Source organism: Myotis nattereri (assembly GCF_964212035.1).
Source record: "Myotis nattereri genome assembly, chromosome: 20".
NCBI classification, from domain to species: Eukaryota; Metazoa; Chordata; class Mammalia; order Chiroptera; family Vespertilionidae; genus Myotis; species Myotis nattereri.
Genome location: NC_138096.1, coordinates 12,249,189 through 12,269,959, shown reverse-complemented (window position 1 = coordinate 12,269,959; position 20,771 = coordinate 12,249,189). Strand labels below are relative to the sequence as shown.

The following is a 20,771-nucleotide window of genomic DNA, read 5'->3' as shown; positions in this document are numbered from 1 at the left end:
ATGTTTTTCTCCTAGTTTGGCAAAGTCACCTTGGGCAACTGAGCTTCCTGGCATAAACGTCTCTTCCCTATTGTATAAAAAATCTTTCTAGCTCAAGAAGGAGAAAATTGTCCTTAAGTTCTTGGGGGCCTAAACGCAGGCACTTTATCTCTGGCTTTGTCTACTTTATTTATTTATTTTTTTTAAAATGTATTTTTATTGATTTCAGAGAAGAGAGAGAGAGAAAGATAGAAATATCAATGATAAGAGAGAATCATTGATCGGCTGCCTCCTACACGCCCCACACTGGGGATAGAGCCCACAACCCGGGCATCTGCCTTGATCTGGGAATTGAACCATGACCTCCTGGTTCATAGGACAACGCTCAACCACTGAGCCACACAGGCTGGGCTGGCTTAGTCTACTTTCTGTTGCCAGTTTGTATTATATTCAGGGACCTATAGCTGTCCCAACTTGCTCACTGTCACAGAGGAGAAGCCGATAATTAAGACACCTGGCCATCACACTGCCTCACCTCTCGGAACCTGGGGCTTTCGGGCAGCCTGGTGTGTGTGTGTGTGGGGGGGGGGGGGGGGGGGGGGGCGGGGGAGGGGAGAAGGGGAGGAGCCACAGGCAATCTGAGATTGGAAAAGCTAATCGCATGACTTCTGAAATAAAAAATAAATGGCGCTGGTCTTGCCCAATCCGAAGATAATATCTCCGACATAAGCTCCCTGTTATGAAGGAAAAGTCTGACTTTCAGAGGTTTAGGAAAGGGTCTCTGGAAGCACATCTGGAAGTACGAGGGCCTCCCTGACTGTCTGTGACAGGTGCAAGTTCAAAAACTCAAGTGGTTTGGTTACGCAGAACGGCCAAGAATGAATGTAAAAATAAACAGTTCCCATAAAGCCAGAGTTTCTGAGAGGAGCGATTTTCTTTCTTTCTTTAGGAAAATGCCTCTATTAATATCTTAAATATTATTCAAAGAAAATAAATTTAAAAAGGAACACAGAAGGATTCAGGGAGCAAAGTCTAGTTCAGTGTAAGGTGGTGCTTTAATGTAATTAAAGATGCCATATTTGAATTCTGGATGAGACCAAATAAATCACATTGCCATAAATATAATGAGTTAGAAATGAAACTTTAAAAACTAAAGAATCAAAACACAATATATATCCAAAGATAACAAAGATAAAAAGCAAGAAAACAAAAATATGACCATTTCTTAAACATTAAATTTCTTCATGAAAAAGTAAAAATCTCTGCAGAAATAATGAATAAGCATAAGGAATTGCAAGCATTGGAACATGTTACCATAAGTGAACAAGTCCGGCCGATGTGGCTCAGTGGTTGAGCGTCGACCCAGGAACCAGGAGATCACAGTTTGATTCCCAGTTGGGTCACATGCCCGGGTTGCAAGCTCTATCTCCAGTGTGGGGCGTGCAGGAAGCAGCCGATTAATGATTCTCATCATTGATGTTTCTATCTGTCTCTCCCTCTCCCTTCCTTTCTGAAATCAATAAAAAATTTTTTTTAAAAAGATAAGTGAACAATAACAGTGCAGGGAAAGCTGTGTGTTCTAGTTCTTAGTATAACTCTAGTTATGTATGTAGGCAATAGGTGGACTGGAGATTTTAAATTTTATTTCAAATTGGACTATTAAAATAAGTTCATCATTAACAGTATTTCAATAAATAAAATAAAATTATTAAAGTATTTTAAAGTTCCTTTGATTTGAAAATATTTCATTACTATCATTTAAAATAATATTTAACACAAAAAAAAGAATTCCTGGTATCTTTTTGCATAAGAAACAACTTTCTAGCTCAAAACAGAGAATGATGCACTTAAATTCTTAGATAATGAATATCTAACAAATCAATAATGATTAATCTATAATATATAGGCTTCATTGGGATTTTTGAAAACATATCAAAAAGTACTAGTACATGAAAACTCATTATGTATACACAAATTCACCATGTATACAAAAATACTCAAACTATTACAGTATTGTTGCAATTTTAAAATTAAATGAAGAAAAGTAGATAATGGAAAAATTTCTTACATGTAATTTGAAAACTGGAGTGCTTTAGTTTTACTATTTTGAAAGCTTAATTTCTGAAGAGCAGCTAGTGATTCTTATTTCTAGCAGAAAACCCAAATATTTTACAACTGATGAAAGAACAAAACTTATAATTTAGTTCCCAGTAATTTGAAATAACATTTGAAAAAAGGACTTTACCGTTTTATTCCCCGTTACCCTTTAACAATGTGAGAAAATGCCTTGTATCGCAAGCAAAATGGCGCCAAGCACTTCTAATAGTGACTACACTGGGATTTCAGCAAACACTCCAATATATCTCAAGCTCTTTATGCTTTTGCTAGGTCTTTCTATGGATGATGATACTTTACCTCAAAACCCTCAATTGAGATTCCAGGATTTCACACTTTTGCTCATAAGTAAGTTTCAGCCTCTCCTTTAGAAAAGAAAAGAAAAGAAAAAGTACATTTCTTCTGTATCCTGTGTTTTGTAAGCAAATGTTGATTATTAATATTAAGCTCAATATTGTTCTGCAGGAGGAAAAATAATGTGCCCTCTCTGGAAACACTTTCCCCATCCCACCAAAAATTCCTGTATTTATTGGATGGACACCTGCACAGAACTACTGAGTCGTAAAATGGTAATTACTGACAAAACAGTTTTTTTCAAAGTTGCATAAATCGGGTCTTTCTTTAAAAAGTGTGACGCTGGGCCTGGCCGGCGTGGCTCAGTGGATAGAGCGTCGGCCTGCGAACTGAAGGGTCCCAGGTTCGATTCCGGTCAAGGGCATGTACCTTGGTTGCCGGCACATTCCCAGTAGGGGGTGTGCAGGAGGCAGCTGATCGATGTTTCTCTCTCATCGATGTTTCTAACTCTCTATCCCTCTCCCTTCCTCTCTGTAAAAAATCAATAAAATGTATTTTTTTAAAGAAAAGTGTGATTCTGGGCCCGGCCACCGTGACTCAGTGGTTGAGCATTGACCTATGAACTGGGAGATTACTGTTTGATTCCCGGTCAGGGCACATGCCTGGGTTGTGGGCTTGCTCCCCACTGTGGGGCGTGCAGGAGGCAGCCAATCAATGACTCTCTCTCATCATTGTTTCTATCTCACTCTCTCTCTCCCTTTCTCTCTGAGATCAATAAAAATACATATATTTTTTTAAAAGTGTGATGCTCGTAAAAAAATAAAAATAAAAAGTGTGATGCTGGGAAAAACAAATTATATCCAACAAGATCAATGAGGACAAAGATCCACTCCTACTGGAATCCCCTATGGGATTGTTATGTATTTCACATACAATAAATATGCACAGACTAGATATGTGTGCATGACATACAACTGGATCAATGATGAAGGGCAGTTGTGAATCACATGATGATCGATCAAACTCTACAAGCCCCAGCTTATTCTTTCATTCAACAAATACATATTAGAGTCTAGGAAGGAACAGAAAGACAGAGGAACATTCAATTATATGTAATTTATGCTAGCAAGGCATACAGAAGGTAAAATTACAGGAATTTGTAATTGAACCAAAGAGAAGCAGAGGAAACTTCATGACATAGAAGCCTCATTTCCTACAAAGCAAAAGGCACAGGGGCTGGAGATGTAATAGGTGGGAGAGTGCATAGAGGCGGCTAAACAGGTAGGTTAGGCCGCGGAAAATATAAAAACAGTAAGACCTTTATCTAGACAGCTCACGCAGTCTCCACATAGTAGAGGCACTGGATGGACACTGAAAACTCTTGATCAGATTTGAATCTTAAATCACACAAGTGTGGGAAAAGGGAGACCAATAAAAAAAAGTCATGGCAAATACATAGGTAAGAGATACTCATGTGAACAAGCGTAATCAAGCAGTAAAGATAAAAAATGAAAGAATTTGCCTTAGCCAGTGTTGCTCAGTGGATAGAGCATTGGCCTGCGGACCAAAGGGTCCCGGGTTCGATTCTGGTCAAGGGTACGTACTCGGTTGTAGGCTCCTCTCTAGCCCGGGCCCTGGTCAGGGCTCGTGCAGGAGGTAACCATGTGTTTTTCTCACATCAATGGTTTCTCTGTCTTTCCCTCTCTCTTCCACTCTCCCTAAAAATCATTGAAAAAAATCCTCTGGTGAGTATTAACAAAACAAAACAAAAAACCCAAAAAACAAAAAGAAAGAATTTAGTATAGAGCTGTATAAAAGAAAAATTGACAGAATTTTATCATTGAATAGATATGGGGAGAAAAAGTCATTAAATATAATCCTGGGTTTAGCCCAGCCGGTGTGGCTTAGTGGTTGAGTACTGTCCCATGCACCAAGAGGTGGCTGGTTCGATTCCCAGTCAGGGCATATGCCCAGGTTGTGGGGCTCCATCCCTCATAGGGGGCATGCAGGAAGCAGCCAATCAATGTTCTCTCTCATCAATGTTTCTATCTCTCTCTCCCTCTTCCTTCCACTCTCTCTCTAAAAAAAAAAATCAATAAAAATATGTTTAAAACAATAATCCTGGGTTTAGACTGATGAATAAAATAGAACCAGAGGCATGGAAACATTGAACAGACTGACGAATCTCAGAGGGAAGGAAGGAGGGGGGCAGGAAGAGATCAACCAAAGATCTTACATGCACATATGCACTGCCCATGAACACAGACAATAGGGCAGTGAAGGACTAGAGCAGGATAGGAACTGGGTGGTAGGGGCAAGGGAAAAAAGGGGGGACATCTGTAATACTCTCAATAATAAAGATTTAAAAAATATGTAAAAGAAGCCAAATAGCAAGATAGTGAATTTAAACCCAGGTGTATAAATAATCACATTTAAAAGGCAAATATAGTTAGATTGTATAAAAAAAAAAGCAAAATTCTGCTCTAGGTTCGCCACAAGAAATCGTATCTAATAATAGACAAACATGGTAATTGACCGAACCTTTGCTACGCCTCCCATTGGCTAATCAGCAAGATATGCAAATTAACCGCCAACAAAGATGGCAGTTAATTTGCATACATAGGCGCGAAGCAGCAGAGTGAAGACTGAAGGCAGCTCTGGCCGGAGCAAAGGCCTGGGTGCCGGGTGCCGGAGGAAAACCAGTGCCAGCAGTCAGGGGAAGGGAAGGCCTATTGCACGAATCTTTTCGTGCAACAGGCCTCTAGTATTAAATATAAAGACACAAATATGTTAAAAGTGAAAGAACAGCAAAAATACACTATGCTAACACTCATGAAAAGAAAGTGGGGTCAGTCAAAATACAAAAATAAAAGTGTGTGCTTTACACCAGCAATGAGAACCTAGGAAAAGAGGGAAGCAAAACAGGGGGGAGGGAAGGGGAGGGAGGAAGAGGGCAAGGGAAGGGGGGGAGGGAGGGAAAAAGGAAGAAAACTATCAAGAGAGTTAGAAGGCAAGCCACAGAATGGGAAAATACAACAGATATAACCAACAAAGGGCTTGCATCCAGAATATATAAAGAAGTTCAAAACACAATGTCAGGTGACTCACAATAAGGAGAATATTTGAACAGGCACCTCACAAAAGAGGTCGTCAAATGACTAATAAACATATCAAAGATATTCAATCATGTGAGTAATGAGAGAAATGCAAATAAAATAAAGATAGGATAGCACTACAAGCCCAATGAAAAACAGAACAATAGAATGTTTTGGCATGAATCTGAGCAGTGGTATCACGCATAGGCTGCTGGTAGAAGTCTAAACTGATAAAAATGGCCTTGGAAAAGTTTGCCCTAATCTCAACTTGAACATACATATACATACAAATACATACATACATACATACATATATACCCTAAGACCAACAGTTCCACTCAAGGTACATTCCCAACATAAATGCGTGCAATGCATACCATAGACATATATTCATAGCAGCAATTTTCACAATAGCCCCAAACTGGAACAATACAAATATCCATCAATAGTTGAATGGATGAATGCACTGTAGTATATTCATACAATAGGCCCCCTAATGCAAATGAACAAACTCCCACACATTCAACTTGCATGAACCTCACAAACATAATGTTGAATAAAATAAGCCAGACACAAGAAATTATATACTGTTTGACCCCATTTACATAATGTTTAAAAAGATAGGCAAAAATCAACTTGAATGGTTAAGGCTTGTGCTTAGACAATTCTCATTAAAATCAAGATACTGATTAGCTTTAGGGGAGTGAGAGATGATGAAAAAGTTCTAAAAATAGTGTCAATGGTTGCACAACACTGTGCATGTACTTCATGCAAATGAGTTGTACAGTTAAAATGGTAAATTTTAAAAGTATTAAAATGCTAAATTTTCTGTTTTGCATATTTACCCTAATAAAAAGCTACAAAAAAAGTAGATGCATAAACAGAAAAGCACCCAAATACTCACCAGTTCTAGCTTCCATTTCTCAGCCTCACCAGCAGATGAGGTCTTCATAATGTTTGCATCACCATGGGAAAATTTCTTGACAGCTTCCTGAACTCCAGAATCGTCATCTCTTGTAATCCAAGGATTCTGTGTGTTTCCCTAAAATAAAATGTGCCAGTAATTGCAATCAACATTGCCCTTTACATCAACAGGCATGCTTTACAAATAGAATACTAATTCTTTTTTTGTTAATTCTCACTTGAGGATTTTTTCCACTGATTTTTAGGGAGAGAGGAAGAGAGAAGGAAAGGCAGAGAGAAACATGGATGTGAGAGAAACACATCGATTGGCTGCCTCCTGCATGAGCCCTGTCCAGGGCCCTGGTGTGCCCTCAACCAAGGTACACGCCCTTGACCAGAATTGAACCCGGGACCCTTTGGTCTGCAGGCCATCACTCTATCCGCTGAGCCAAACCAGCTAGGGCAGAATACTGATTCTTATCTGTGATGAAAGAATTTAAAAAGCAGATGCTTCTCAACTACAAATCAATAATCATGTTACATCTTCAGGGTTATATTCCACAAGCACTCCAAAATCAAGTTCCTACAGGTACAGGCAGTCATGTATATGAACAGAGAGGGTTGGGTGTCACAGACAACAGATTAATTTACTCTTAAAACACACAGCCCTCTCTTACTTTGCCTTTCACTTTTCACATTACACACAGGCGTGATTAATAATAGTTGTTAGATCATATGGTGTTTACTAAGTGCCTGACAATGGTTATGAGCTTCACATATAGTAAGTCATTTCATCATTACAACAATCCTACAAGTTTAATTATTATTTCCATCTTACAGATGAGGAAACTGAGTCACATAGAGTAACTTTCTAAGACTTTCAGAGGCAGGAAGTTAGCTAATATGTGGCATAGCTAGGATCCGAACCCTGGCCATCTGGCTCCAGATCCATGCCCTAAACCACTATGCAAAAAACACACAAATATTTACCTTCAGTAAGTAAAACATGCATGGTGACAAACAGAACCGACATGTAGCCTGCATGGCTGGCATACCAAGGAGTGGCAGGGACCACGACAAGCCCTCCAAATGAAGCAGCCACCACCAGTTCCAGCCCATTGATACCATGTGTGAATGCAAACTCATATTTCAAAAAGAAAATCTGGTCATTTAAAAAAAGAAGCCAGCCCGGCCGGTACTGCTCAGCGGTTGAGTGTCAACCTGTGAACCAGGAGGTCACAGTTCCATTCCTGGTCAGGGCACATGCCCAGATTGCGGGCTTGATCCCCAGAGTGGGGCCTGCAGGAGGCAACCGATCCATGATGTTCTCTCTCATCAGTGATATTTCCATCCCTCTCTCTTTCTCTTTAAAATCAATAAAAATATATTTTAAAAAATAAGCCAGATACCTGGCTTTTCATTTGAAACATTGTTAAATATTGGCTCAAGGTTAATCAAAGAAACAAAACAGGTCCACTTGTCAATCTCCACCTCCAGACCCCTCTCACATTCAGGGACATCAGCAGCCCCCAGACCTGCGTAATTTAATGTGTGCAACCAGGACTGAAATACTTACAGTATTAACTCAACAGATAATAACTGACCTCCTGCCAGGGGCCAGAGAATACGGTAGTGCCCACCAGACAGGAGAGGTCCCCCACAGAACCATGCTGCCGTGTCAGACCAGGCTAGAATGTGGTGAACGGCATTCCCACAAAGTAGAATTCTGAGATTGTGTTCCATATTCTCCTGGAAGGGCAGATTAATGCAGACATTTCCGTGAACACCTACTACGTCCAGACACTCTGCGAAGAGCTCAGATGGTTTGGTCGATATTGGAAAGCTATCCCTACTTTCTGCAGACAGGCGGAATGCTTCCAGGCCAGGCGGACGGATTTGGGCTCATGTTTGAGTCCTAGCTTTGCTCTTTTCTAGCTTTGTGACATTAGACAAGTTACTTTGTTACTGAACCACTGTGCACCTTAGTGGACTCATCTGAAAACAGACATAATAACAGTGCCTGGCTGGCTAATGTAAAGCTGAAATAATATATGTAAATAAAATGCTTCATATAGTGCCTGGACCATCAGAACCATGCAGTCATCAATAAATATTAATTATTGCTACATAACTATTTAAATTATTCTTCAAAAGAAGGCCTTAAGAACCACTGAAAAATCTCTATTCAAAACCACAACCAAGGACTTTGGCAAGATCTACCATCTACATGGCAATAGACTCATTAAAAAGAGCTCAGAGGAAAAAAGAAAGATACTATCCTTTGATCTGCTTATATTTAAGATACTCTAAAAAGCTTCCTTTGCCAAAGCCGGTTTGGCTCAGTGGATAGAGCGTCGGCCTGCGGACTGAAGGGTCCCGGGTTCGATTCCGGACAAGGGCATGTACCTGGGTTGCGCACATATCCCCAGTAGGGGATGTGCAGGAGGCAGCTGATCGATGTTTCTCTCTCATCGATGTTTCTAACTCTCTATCTCTCTCCCTTCTTCTCTGTAAAAAATCAATAAAATATATTTAAAAAAAAAAAAAGCTTCCTTTATATTACAACATATTTTTCTTTCTTTTTTCTTCTTTTAAATATATTTTTATTGTTTCAGAGAGGAAAGGAGAAGGAGTAAGAGATAGAAACAGCAATGATTAGAGAGAATTATTGATCGGCTGCCTCTTGTACGCCCCCTCCTGGGGATCGAGCCCGCAACCCGGTCATGTGCCCTGAACCAGGAATGGAACCCTGACCTCCTGGTTCCTAGGTTGATGCTCAACCACTGAACCACCCTGGCTGGGTGACATATGCTTCTTAATACAGCAGCATGCATAGGTTGCTGAAATGCCTCAATTCACCTACACAAGTAAAAAGTGGGGGTGACAATACTGGGACAACAAAATGACTCAGATGACTAACATTAAATAGATCTCCAGGTCACCTGGCACATCTGCAACTATGGCTGCAACATGTGCATTACATGTTAGCTCATGGAATGTGCAGAAAAAACAAACCCTCTCCAGGAGTTTGTTCTCTCTCTCACTGTGGCTGGAGTTTTCTTCAGCAAGTCTCCTTTGCTCATACGGCCCAGCACATGTGCTTTACCATCATTTCCTTCCCCTCTGCGTTACTCATTTCTCTTGCCCTCTGATTCACTTGTCTGCCCAAGTTCCTTTCTCCCTTCACTTCCCCTTCTCCCACTTCTTGGCCACTGTATAAATCCTGAAAACGATGAATAATGGAGTCACTGTTTGCCAACGGGCTACACATTTGGAAGAAAAGCAAAAGAATATGTGGATACCTGTTGAATATGCATATATTTCAATGAGCCACTTCTCAGTACTTTTTGTATGGCTGTCATCTTCAAATTGATATTAAAACAATAAGCAACTGGCCAGTGTGGCCAGTGGTTGAGCCTCAACCTGTGAACCTGGAGGTCAGGGTTCGATTCCTGGTCATAGCATATGCCTGGGGTGCGGGCTCCATCCCCAGTGTGGGGCTTGCAGGAGGCAGCCCATCAGTGATTCTCTCTCATCATTGATGTTTCTATCTCTCTCTCCCTTTCCCTTCTGCTCTGAGATCAATAAAAATATATTTTAAAAAATAAAATAGCCGGAGCGGGTTTGGCTCAGTGGATGGAGCGTCGGCCTGCGGACTGGGGGGTCCCGGGTTCAATTCCGGCCAGGGGCATGTACCTGGGTTGCGGGCACATCCCCAGTGGGGAATGTGCAGGAGGCAGCTGATCGATGTTTCTCTCTCATCGATGTTTCTAACTCTCTATCTCTCTCCCTTCCTCTCTGTAAAAAAATCAATAAAATATATTTTAAAAATGAATAAATAAAAATAAAATAATAAGCAACTAAGATGAAATTTTAACTACTTATATTAACAGTACAATGATATAATTATTTCGAAAAAGACATACAATGGAGAGAAAATTGCTGATCATAAACTGAAATGCAATTGCAGAAAAATCAGCTCACTTCATTATTCAAAGACAACACAATCAGCTACTTCTAAAAAGCAAATTCTAACACACAGAAGTCAAGGATTACAAATGAAACCTCAGACCAGGGAAATACAATTATAAAAAACCCAACACTTTACCAACAAGAGCTAGAGGGCACCGAGGTAAAACACTAAGACATGTGTTTTCTTAACAGAATGAATTTACTAAAGACAATTATATCAAAACCACCAAAAGCCCTTGCAAAGTAAAGCTCAACAGACAAATGTCAAAACTTCCCCATGGAAAGCTGAATTTGTAACAAAAAGCAGAACAAGCTATGATGAACCGCATCCCAGCGCAAGACTGGGGAACATTTTCAAGGCGCAAGTATCTCTGTGACAAGTCATAAGGAGATTCTAAGTTTAAACACAATTTAAATATCATCCTAAGAATTACAGAGATCATTTACTCCTCTGTTGTTCAAAATGTGGTCCTCTGAAATTAGAAGCCCTTCGGCAACTTGTTAGAATTTCCTATCTTTAACTCAAAGACTCAACCTGTCAAAATTCCACACAGGGGTCCTCAAACTTTTTAAACAGGGGGACCAGTTCACTGTTGGAGGGCTGGACTATAATTTAAAAAAAAACTATGAACAAATTCCTATGCACGCTGCACATATCTTATTTTGAAGTAAAAAAACAAAACGGGAACAAATACAATATTTGTATTTGCATGTGGCCCGCGGGCCGTAGTTTGAGGACCCCTGACTTAGAGACTCAACCCAGACCAAACGAATCAGACTCTCAGGGGATAGAACTCAGGGGATGGACTACACCAGTGGTTGGCAAATTGCGGCTCGCGAGCCACATGCGGCTCTTTGGCCCCTTGAGTGTGGCTCTTCCACAAAATATCGACTTCTGTGCATGGGCCACAAAGTTTCAATCCCACTGTACGTGCGCGCCTGCACATGGTATTTTGTGGAAGAGCCACACTCAAGGGGCCAAAGAGCCGCATGTGGCTCGCAAGCCGCAGTTTGCCGACCACTGGTCGACACCATCCAAAAGCAAGCAAAGTGATTGTTTTTCACAGTCAAGAGCAAGAACTGCTAATATAGGTAATTCTTCTCAAATTGCCAATAAACAAGAAGGCCCATGAGGTTAAAGCCATATTTGAAAGTTCTTTAAAATTACAGCATTTGCAGCCCGGTGGGCATGGCTCAGTGGTTGAGTGCCGACCTGTAAACCCGGAGGTGAAGGTTCAATTCTTAGGCAGGGCACATGCCTGGGTTGCAGCCTCGATCCCCAGTAGGGGTCATGCAGGCAGCAGCCAATCATGGTATGATTCGCTCTCATCATTGATGTTTCTATTTCTCTCCCCATCTCCCTTCCTCTCTGAAATCAATAAAAATATATATTTTTTAAAAATACAGCATTTGCTAAGCACCTAGTTTACTGGAGACGAGGGGAAGATGACCAGTTTGATTCTTGGACCTTCAGGCCAGTGTTCTTTCCCTCACCGGGCTGTTAACCAGACTCAATGGGAATTCAGAGCTCAAGGAAAACTTAGAGAAATATAACAGACATCGAAGTGACAGTCCTGAACAGTTTCTGGACTCAACAGGGACCTTCCCCTATGACACACTTCCTGCTTCCAGGCCTGCTCTTTCCACATGGAAAAAACATGAATGGAATGAATGCTCAGAGAGGAAACCAGAGTGGAGTGTAGGCATTGCTATATCATTTCATTTGCGCATTCATCCCACACCAGGGACTTTGAATGTCTGAGGCCCCAAAGAGAATGTAAGCAGAGTCCTTTGCCGAACTTCAAGGAGAAAATGAACCAGTTCCGAAGGCCGGGGAGGAGATGGGAGGGAACACTCAAACTAAAACACAATTGTGGTTTTTAAAAATGCTCACAGATGCATCCAGAAGAGTTTGCTCCCTCATCGCTTCCTCTGGCCTTCGAGCTTTCAACTCTTGTTGGAGCCGTTCATTGTCAAGCACAACGACCTGTATCCTATTTTTCATTCCAGAGAGTTCCTCCTGTGGAAAAGCAGAAACAGGCATCAAACACATGAAGCGTTTTTATTTGTTGATTACGAGACAATCCAACATGGTATGAATAAAGCATGGAAGACTAATGCTCTCTCCATTTTCTGAAGTGCTATAATTATATTTATACAAACAAATGTTAATGAACAAACAAAGAGAAGGCTGGAGGTGTGTGGTAGAGGGCCTGCTAATGGCCTTTTCATAGAAGTGTGTGGTCTCTGACAATTTTTTTCTGCAAGGGATTCAGGCTTAGAGAAAGGGGTTATCTAAAAGACTTTTAAGAATGAGGCAGACTGCTGAAAACTAAGGTAAGATATATTATTACTCACTAGAGGTCCAGTGCACGAATTCGTGCACGGTGGGGCCCCTTGATCTGGCTGGCAATCGGGGCTGATTGGGGCCGGCTGGGGGGAGGGACTGTGGGAAACTGGCCAGCTGGGGGAGGCTGCCTATGGGAGGTTGGCTGTGGGAGCGCACTGACCACCCGGGGGCAGCTCCCGCATCGAGCGTTTGCCCCTTGGTGGTCAGTGCGCATCATAGCGACCAGTCGACCGGCTTTTATATATATAGATGCTTGAATACCAATAACTTGTTGAAAACTGTCATAGGACTAAATAGTTAACACAGGGCTCTGAGATTAAAAGGCCTGGAAAGTTACAATGATTATTTGTGAACTGGTAGCCAGATGGAGGGAAATTATGAGTGAAATACTTCGGTGGAAAATTCTGAAAGAGTTTTTTATTAGCCTTGAAGGGTATAATATGGGGAATTACATATAAATAACAATTAGAATAGCTCTTGAATGGCATCTCATTTTCTGAAAAATGCCAAAAATTATCGATACATTGATAGTATAATTCTTAATCTTCATTATTAGTGTAACCCAAAACTATTCTGTGACATATGCAAATTCCATTCAATTATTTTATTCAGAAAAGAAAACCAAAAGTGTAATTGAAAGCTGTAATTTAAAAAACATGGCAGACTTCCAATTTTTGGTCTGACGTTCAATAAACTTAGAAGATATCACTCCCACCTTCACAACAAGAGCTAAACAAGCTGAAAAATCGACCCCTCTTCTTAGAATCATCAGAACTGAAATCACAGGGAAAACTTTTTTACCCCCAATGGTGGAGACGGACAGGTGTTCCTGAAACCACAACCCACCAGAGCTGAAGCCTTTGAGCAGAAACTGCCGGAATGAGTGCGGGTGAAGGGAATTTTAGAGACAGGACAGGCAGTATCAGGGAAAGGGGCCCTTGGGGGAGGAGACGGACATGCACAGAGGCTAGAGGAATGTTACAAGAGAAGGGGAGCAGGGAGGGGGGCACCAGTGGGCTTTGAACTTTGAAAGGGATGTCCTGCAGGAGGGACCAATTAGGAGAGCACGGGGGACATAACTTAAGGAAGGATCCAATTAGGAAGGGACCTGAAGAGACAAAGAGCTCCCAGCATTATAAACCCAGAGACTACGAGACTCAGAGAAACTGAACGAGAGAGAGAGAGAGAGAGAGAGAGAGAGAGAGAGAGAGAGAGGGGGGGAGATTGAGATTTTCCCCATTAGGGGCCCCTCCAAGGGGATCCCCTTTAAGGACCCCACCCTTGGGGAGAGTTTGTATATGCTTCCAAAAATCTTCCACATCTTTATTTAAAATCTTTTAGTCCGCCAATTTTATTCTTCAAACTTCGTAGGACAAGACCCCACAAGAAGAGACTGCTCGCCCGAACCCCAGGTAACAATGAGCTGGGAAACGTATGTGTCATTGACGAAATGCTCAGTGCAGACAAGGCTGCGCGTTAAAACTCCAGAGGGCCCAGGGTTGGGGGGATCCTACACTTCTGTGAATTTTGTCTCTAGGACACCCGGTTCTTACAGCGAAGACTAGAGAACAAGTCCCTGTGGAGGGGAGGGAAGGAGAGGGGACGGAGCCATTCTGAAATATGCCCAGAGCCTCCGTTCTCCCTAACCGACCGCAGGAGGAGGAACTATTTTATCTGAGTCTAACTAACTGGTTTTCTCCGGTCCTAACCGGCCTGGGGAGGCAGATACCCATCTCCGCTCCCTCCAGCCTTCCTGTCTCACTGCAGGGAGGGGAAGATCAACACTTAAGTCATGGCCAGGGGCAAGGCTGACTGCTTCCCTGGCTCCCAGGGCCACCACCACATCAAAGGGCCTCCTATGTAATGGCAGGGGAATGCACTAAAATAAAGGTGCATCTACACCAGATTCTAGAAGAATCCCCAAGGGAAGCCCTACGGCACCAAGGAGACAAAAGCCAAGAGACTAGAGGCAATGCTGGCCTCTGCCGCCTACAGCAACAGCAGACAGCACACACAGCCTAACTCCCAGCCAAATAAGCATGAAATCTCACACTAAATGTCCACTTCCTTCAGTTCCTTTTGTGGATGAAAGGGGCCATCTGCTAACCTGACTAGTTCAGGGAAGGCCTGCATGGCGGGTGTGCCAACTCAAAGACCTAAACCACAAAAGATGGTCTGAAAATTAAATACTCCACTACAAACAGGTTATGGTGGGTAGTCATGTCCTAGGCCAGTATTTTCCCTGACAAAGATCAACTTAGATCTTTACTGAGCCCGTCTGTCTTTTTGCCTCTAAGATAACATATCTGCGAGATGTCTGGTTAACTTGTAACTTCCTCTTTTTTTTTTTCGGACCCCTCTAGGCACAACAAATGGCACCAGGACATTCCCTCCTTGTTACTGTTATCAAGTTAATTGTCAACTGTTAATTATGTAAAACTATCCTGTACCCATCTATGCAAAAGAAGCATATGTCCATCATCCCATTTTTGTCCTATCCCAGAGGTTAGGCCACCCCCTCTGCTTTCTCCCACCTCCTTAATCTATCACCAATGAATTTCATGTAACCCACTTAACTATTTTCCTTTTAAATTTATAAAAACAAGGTATGAACTCCTCATTCTCCGGAGCATTATCTCAATTCGTTGAGGTTCTGCTTCCCGGCATATATCAACAGTTTGGCTCAAATAAACTCACAAAATTCTTTACAGGTCTGAATGTTTTTTACGTTAACACTTCGACCCAGTACATCATGTTTAACATTCAATGAAAATTTACAAGATGCACTAAAAGACTTAAACAGTTTAAAGAGACTAAGCCAGTGCATTACCAAATTTGGGTATGGCAGAGGTTTTGGAATTATCAGATTAATTAGCTCCAAATAATTAGCATTAATATGCTAAAGAGTCTAGTGGAAAAAGTGGACTACATATAAGAACATAAAGGTAATGCAAGCAGAGAAATTAAATATGTAAGACAGAATCAAAAGGAAATGCTAGAAATAAAAAGCATGACAACAGAAATGAAGAGTGCCTTGATGGGCTCATCAATAGACAGGACACATCAAGGAAAGAATTAGTGAACTTGAAGAACTGTCAATAGAAACTTCTCAAAATGAAATGCAGAGAGAAACAAAGAATGAAAAAGACCAGATTATCCAAGAATTGTGGGACAATTATAAAAGGTGTAACATATATGCAATGGGAATTACAGAAAGAGAAGAGACCAAGGAGAAGAAATATTTGAAGGAACAATGATCAAGAATTTTCCAAAAGAAATAATAGGCCCCAAATCACAGATCCAGGAAACTCAGAGAACACCAAGCAGGAAAACACCAAGAAGTCTACACCCAGCTATAGCATATCAAAGTGTAGAAAATCAGAGACAAATAGAAATTGAGAAATATTGCAGTTGACCTGCCTTACAAGAAATATTAAAAGAAGTTCTTCAGAAACTTCTTCCCAACTTTATCTCTAGATAATAATCCCAATCAAAATCCCAGCATGTTGTTTTGTTGATATTGGCACACTGGTTTTAAAGTTTATATCGAGAGGGAAAAAAACACACAAAAAAACCACAACAACCCAGAATAGCCAGCACAATACTGACGGAGAAGAATGAAGTCGGAGGACTAATACTACCTGACTTCAAGACTTTCTATAAAGCTACAAAAATCAAAACAGCATAGTACTTGCAAAAGAATAAAGAAATAAATCAGTAGAACAGAATAGTGATCCCCAAAATAGACTCACAATATAGTCAACTGATCTATGACAAAGGAGCAAAAGCAATTCAATGGAGATGATCTTTGAACAAATGTTTCTGGAACAACTAGATACCCACATGCAAAAAAAACAAAAAACAAAACAAAACAACGAATCTTACACAAAAACTAACTTAAAAGGGAGCATCGGTCTGAATGTAAAACACAAAATTAGAAAATGCTGAGAAGAATAGAGAAAATATTGGTGACCTTGGGTTTGGCAATGATTTTTAGAGATAATATCAAAATTGTAATCCACAAAAGGAGAAAATTGATAAGCTGGACTTCATTAAAATTAAAACCTTCTGCTCGGTGAAAGGCCCTTGCTAGGAGAATCAAAAGACAGGCCACACACTGGGAGAAAAGAATTGCAAAAGACATGTCTGATAAATGACTGGTATCCCAAATAAAAAGGAACTCTTAAAATTCAACAATAAGAAAATGAACAACTCTATGAACAAATAAGCAAAACACCTCTACAGATACCTCACCAAAGAAGATATATAAATGGAAAATAAGCATATGAAAAAAGTTCAATATTACATGTCATCAGAGAATAATTGAAATTAAAACAATGAGATATCACTATACACCTCTAATACTCTAAAATCCAAAAAATGACAACAGTAAATGGGTCAAGATGTAATTAAAAAAGTGATCAGTAACTACTATAAAAATATCACATGACCTGAAGCATTGATATTGAAAAATGAAAGAAAGAAAAACTAAAACCTTAATATACTTTGGGAAGTCAGAAATGCTCCAATGGCATTAATGGCATTACTAAACTCCATAGAGTCAAGCAATACATAACTGTCTATTATTTCAAGCCATAGGTGACACATTCGGTTTCTAGATCATTGTTACTAGTATCCCATGAGCCATTCCCATCATTCAAAGTCAAGGGAAGAACCTTTATACTGACAATGGAGCAGGTTTAGTCTAGTAGCGTAGGTCCCTGCCTGCTGCACCCCAGCTTCAACAGGTTGAAAAATGTGGGGGAATGACTGGGATTACTATTCCGAAGCCTCTTCACTCAGCTGGGTTAAAGTAATTGGAGTGGATAGAAAAATTCTGAAACATGAGATCATATTATCAAAATGTTAGACATGGTTGAGTTATGAACTACTGGAAAATTAAGCAATCAGAAATGGTGGCCCTGGCCAGTGTGGCTCAGTTGGTTGCTGGTTTGATTCCCAATCAGGACAAGATCCGGAGTTGGGGGAGTGGAGGAAGCAGCCAATTATGTTTTACTCTTCACACTGATGTCTCTCTCTCTCTCTCCTTATTCCTTCCTCTCTCAAAAAACCAATAAAAATATTTTTTAAAAAAAGAAATGGCATGGTCAAGGGTATCATTCCCAAGCCTAATACATATTAGTCTTTCCAATCATAAGCATGGCAATTGTCAATATAATTGCTATAAACATGAAGACTAATAATAGTAAATTTTTGCACAAGGAATTATTAATATAAACTTTAATTTAGGTAGGTAAGTTTTGTTGTTGTTGTTTTGTTTTTTATAAATTTAAAATATATTCTATTGATTTTTAGAGAGGAAGAGAGAGGGAGAGAGAGACAGAAACATCAATGATGAGAGAGAATCATTGATCAGCTGCCTCCCGCACGCCCCACACTGGGGATCAAGCCCGCAACCCAGGCCTGTGCCCCTGGCCAGAATCGAACCCGGGACCCCTCAGCCCGCAGGCCAACGCTCCATCCACTGAGCCAAACCGGCCAGGGCTAGGTTTACGTTTTTAATGAGAAACTTACCTTGCAGAACTTGACTTCTGCCTCTAAATGATGAATGTATTGGGACTGATCATAGATGATAGGGACAAGATTATGAGCAGTAGGCATACTGGTTTCCTCATATTCTGATGACCTCTAAAGAAAAAACAACAAATTAAGCATGTTTGGGTTTATCAAAGAATCAATGAATACCATCTCCATATCAATTTAGCACTGACGTCATGTAAACACAGACTGAATCATATGCAGCTACTAAGTATTTATTTCTCTATCCTAAAAATTCCACAAATGGGTAAGATTCAGGGATATGAACATTTTTTAAAGATGGAAAGTGACAGTGGTTATAAAAAGCACATGGCAAGTGGAAAAATGCCGAGCAGTATATTTGCCTGGGATGGACCGTCTGTTTGAGCCAGCCAGCTATCTATCTATCTATCTATCTATCTATCTATCTATATAAAAGCCTAATATGCAAATTATCCCTCAGGAGTTGGACCAGGAGACCTGGAGTTCAATCGCTCGCTATGACGTACACTGATCACCAGGGGGCAGTGCAGAATGAAGGAAGGCCCAGGCCAACAGCTGGCAGCTGGGGAAGGAAGGCCCTGATCGGCCCTGATCGCCAGCCAGGCCTAGAGACCCTACCTGTGCATGAATTTCATGCACTGGGCCTCTAGTTTTGAAAGAAAAGGAAAGTCCCTTCAAGAAACCTCCATTGAATAGCAGTGGCAGCTAAGGCTGCAGTACCACTCCCTGAAGGAGGGACTGTTTAGACAGGTGTTTGATGCCAAGTGTGTGTCATGAGTAAAATTCTGTCTTTACTACTATTTCGGCCATTTAAACCTGGCAAATCCTTCCCTCACACCTCCCTTCACACCTATCTTAGCCTTTAGCCTATCACACTGCTTCAATCAGGAGTAATACGCTCTGTCAAAGCAATGGCAATAAAATCCAACTTCAGAAGATATAGGGTCTAACTTGTAGTATCACACAATTTTATAACCATGTGTTTTTAAATGTAGAATAAGATTACAGACTTCGGTTTTGACATTCACAATAAAAGCGCATTACAAAGGACAGCTGGAATTATAATTAAGTAAATTCTAAAAATGATCAAATACAGATATAGCCCTCTAAAAAAGAAATGGCTAATCTTTTTCACATATTGTCCCTTTTTTATATTTGCTAATAGTTGCAAAGTAAATTCTCTAAACTTTCTCCTCACTCATGTTTCTCAAGTGAAGAATAAAATAAAAAGCCAGGATCCCCTCTGCCATAGAAGTCTCTCTTCTGCAGCTAAAATCATCAGGGGGAAGATAATTTCTTCTTATGCTTTATTTACACTATCAGAACGCCCTGCTCAGAATTGGCCTACCACATTTCCTACTAAAACGACACTGCACAGTTAAAACACAGCTAGAAAAATAATGCTTTCGTTGGGTTGCAAATGTTGACACTTACCGAAGGGGACATTTTTCTTCTTCTTGATGGAGACACCTCATTTTCCTTAGTTGCTTGTTGGTACAACAAGGCTTTGAGCTGAATAACTACAAGGCAGAAGCAATGTGTTTCTTAACCTTATTGGCGATCCATGGTTTATCGTCACCCAGCCATTCTCCCATCCATCTAACAAATATTGTTTAAACACACATTATGCATCAAGAACAGGGGATGCAAACCTAAGACTCCACTGGGCAAGAATGATACACTAATAGATATAAAACAATGTAAGTGGGTATGTAGACCTAGAGCCATAGGTAGTGTTACAAAAAGAGGAAGCACCTAATTGTACCTGTTTTCACAGAGAAGATAGCACGGTACAGGACGAGCAGGAGATCGCTAAGCAGAAAAGGGGGAGGCAAATTCCAGTAGAAGGCATGGCCAGTAGGTGGGTCTGACTGGAGCATGCCTTGCAAGATGGATGTTGGAAGGAGGCTAGAAAAACGAGGCTGGAAGGTCGCTTGGAGCCATCTACGGAAACATTGCTATGATACACTAAGAATTTTGGACTCTGGCCTATATAGGCATTGGGAAGTCAAAGGGAAAAAAATTAAGCATTGCATTAGCTGATTTGTGTTCCAGGGATAAAATCCTAGCAGTGGAGGGGAGAGGGGGTGGAGTTGTTACCATAGGGGTTTAAGAATTCCCTGTGGGTCACCTGGGTGAGGGCTGCGTCCAACTCACCGGCATGGCTGTGCTGTAGCTCGTGCCAGGCCGTCCCACTGTCCTCACTTCCTTCTTCAGCGCTAAGAGGCTCTAGTGCACCACCTCTAACAGCGGCATTGTATTTGCTCAGCTGGTGAAAGCTTCTCCTCACACGTTCTGCAATAACAAGGCGAGAGTGAGGCTGCAGAAGTCTGGGCGGTTTCTAAGGGAGAAGCAAGCCGTCTGAAACTTTATAGGAAAAGGCCGAGTTCTGTTTCTGGCTTGCTGAGGAATGCTGGAGGCAGTGAGGGAAGGTTAAGTTCAGGGTTGAAGATTAGACTTGGTCTCTAAGGTCACGGACACCTCAGTGGTTGATCCTCACTACATACAGTACTACCAGCAGG

The 20,771-nt window shown here is 41.0% G+C and overlaps 1 protein-coding gene across 1 annotated transcript in view; it reads right to left on the bottom strand.

Annotated features, from left to right (window-relative positions):
• Positions 1-20,771, bottom strand: part of SDCCAG8 (SHH signaling and ciliogenesis regulator SDCCAG8) — a 192,007-nt gene that overhangs the window by 159,128 nt on the left and 12,108 nt on the right. The window contains exons 2-7 of the mRNA XM_081114488.1: positions 20,407-20,544; positions 19,684-19,769; positions 18,244-18,357; positions 12,253-12,378; positions 6,388-6,525; positions 2,395-2,459 (exon numbers count right to left, since the gene is read on the bottom strand). Of these exons, the coding sequence (XP_080970614.1) occupies positions 2,395-2,459; positions 6,388-6,525; positions 12,253-12,378; positions 18,244-18,357; positions 19,684-19,769; positions 20,407-20,544 (667 nt within the window). The remainder of the gene's footprint in view (positions 1-2,394; positions 2,460-6,387; positions 6,526-12,252; positions 12,379-18,243; positions 18,358-19,683; positions 19,770-20,406; positions 20,545-20,771) is intronic.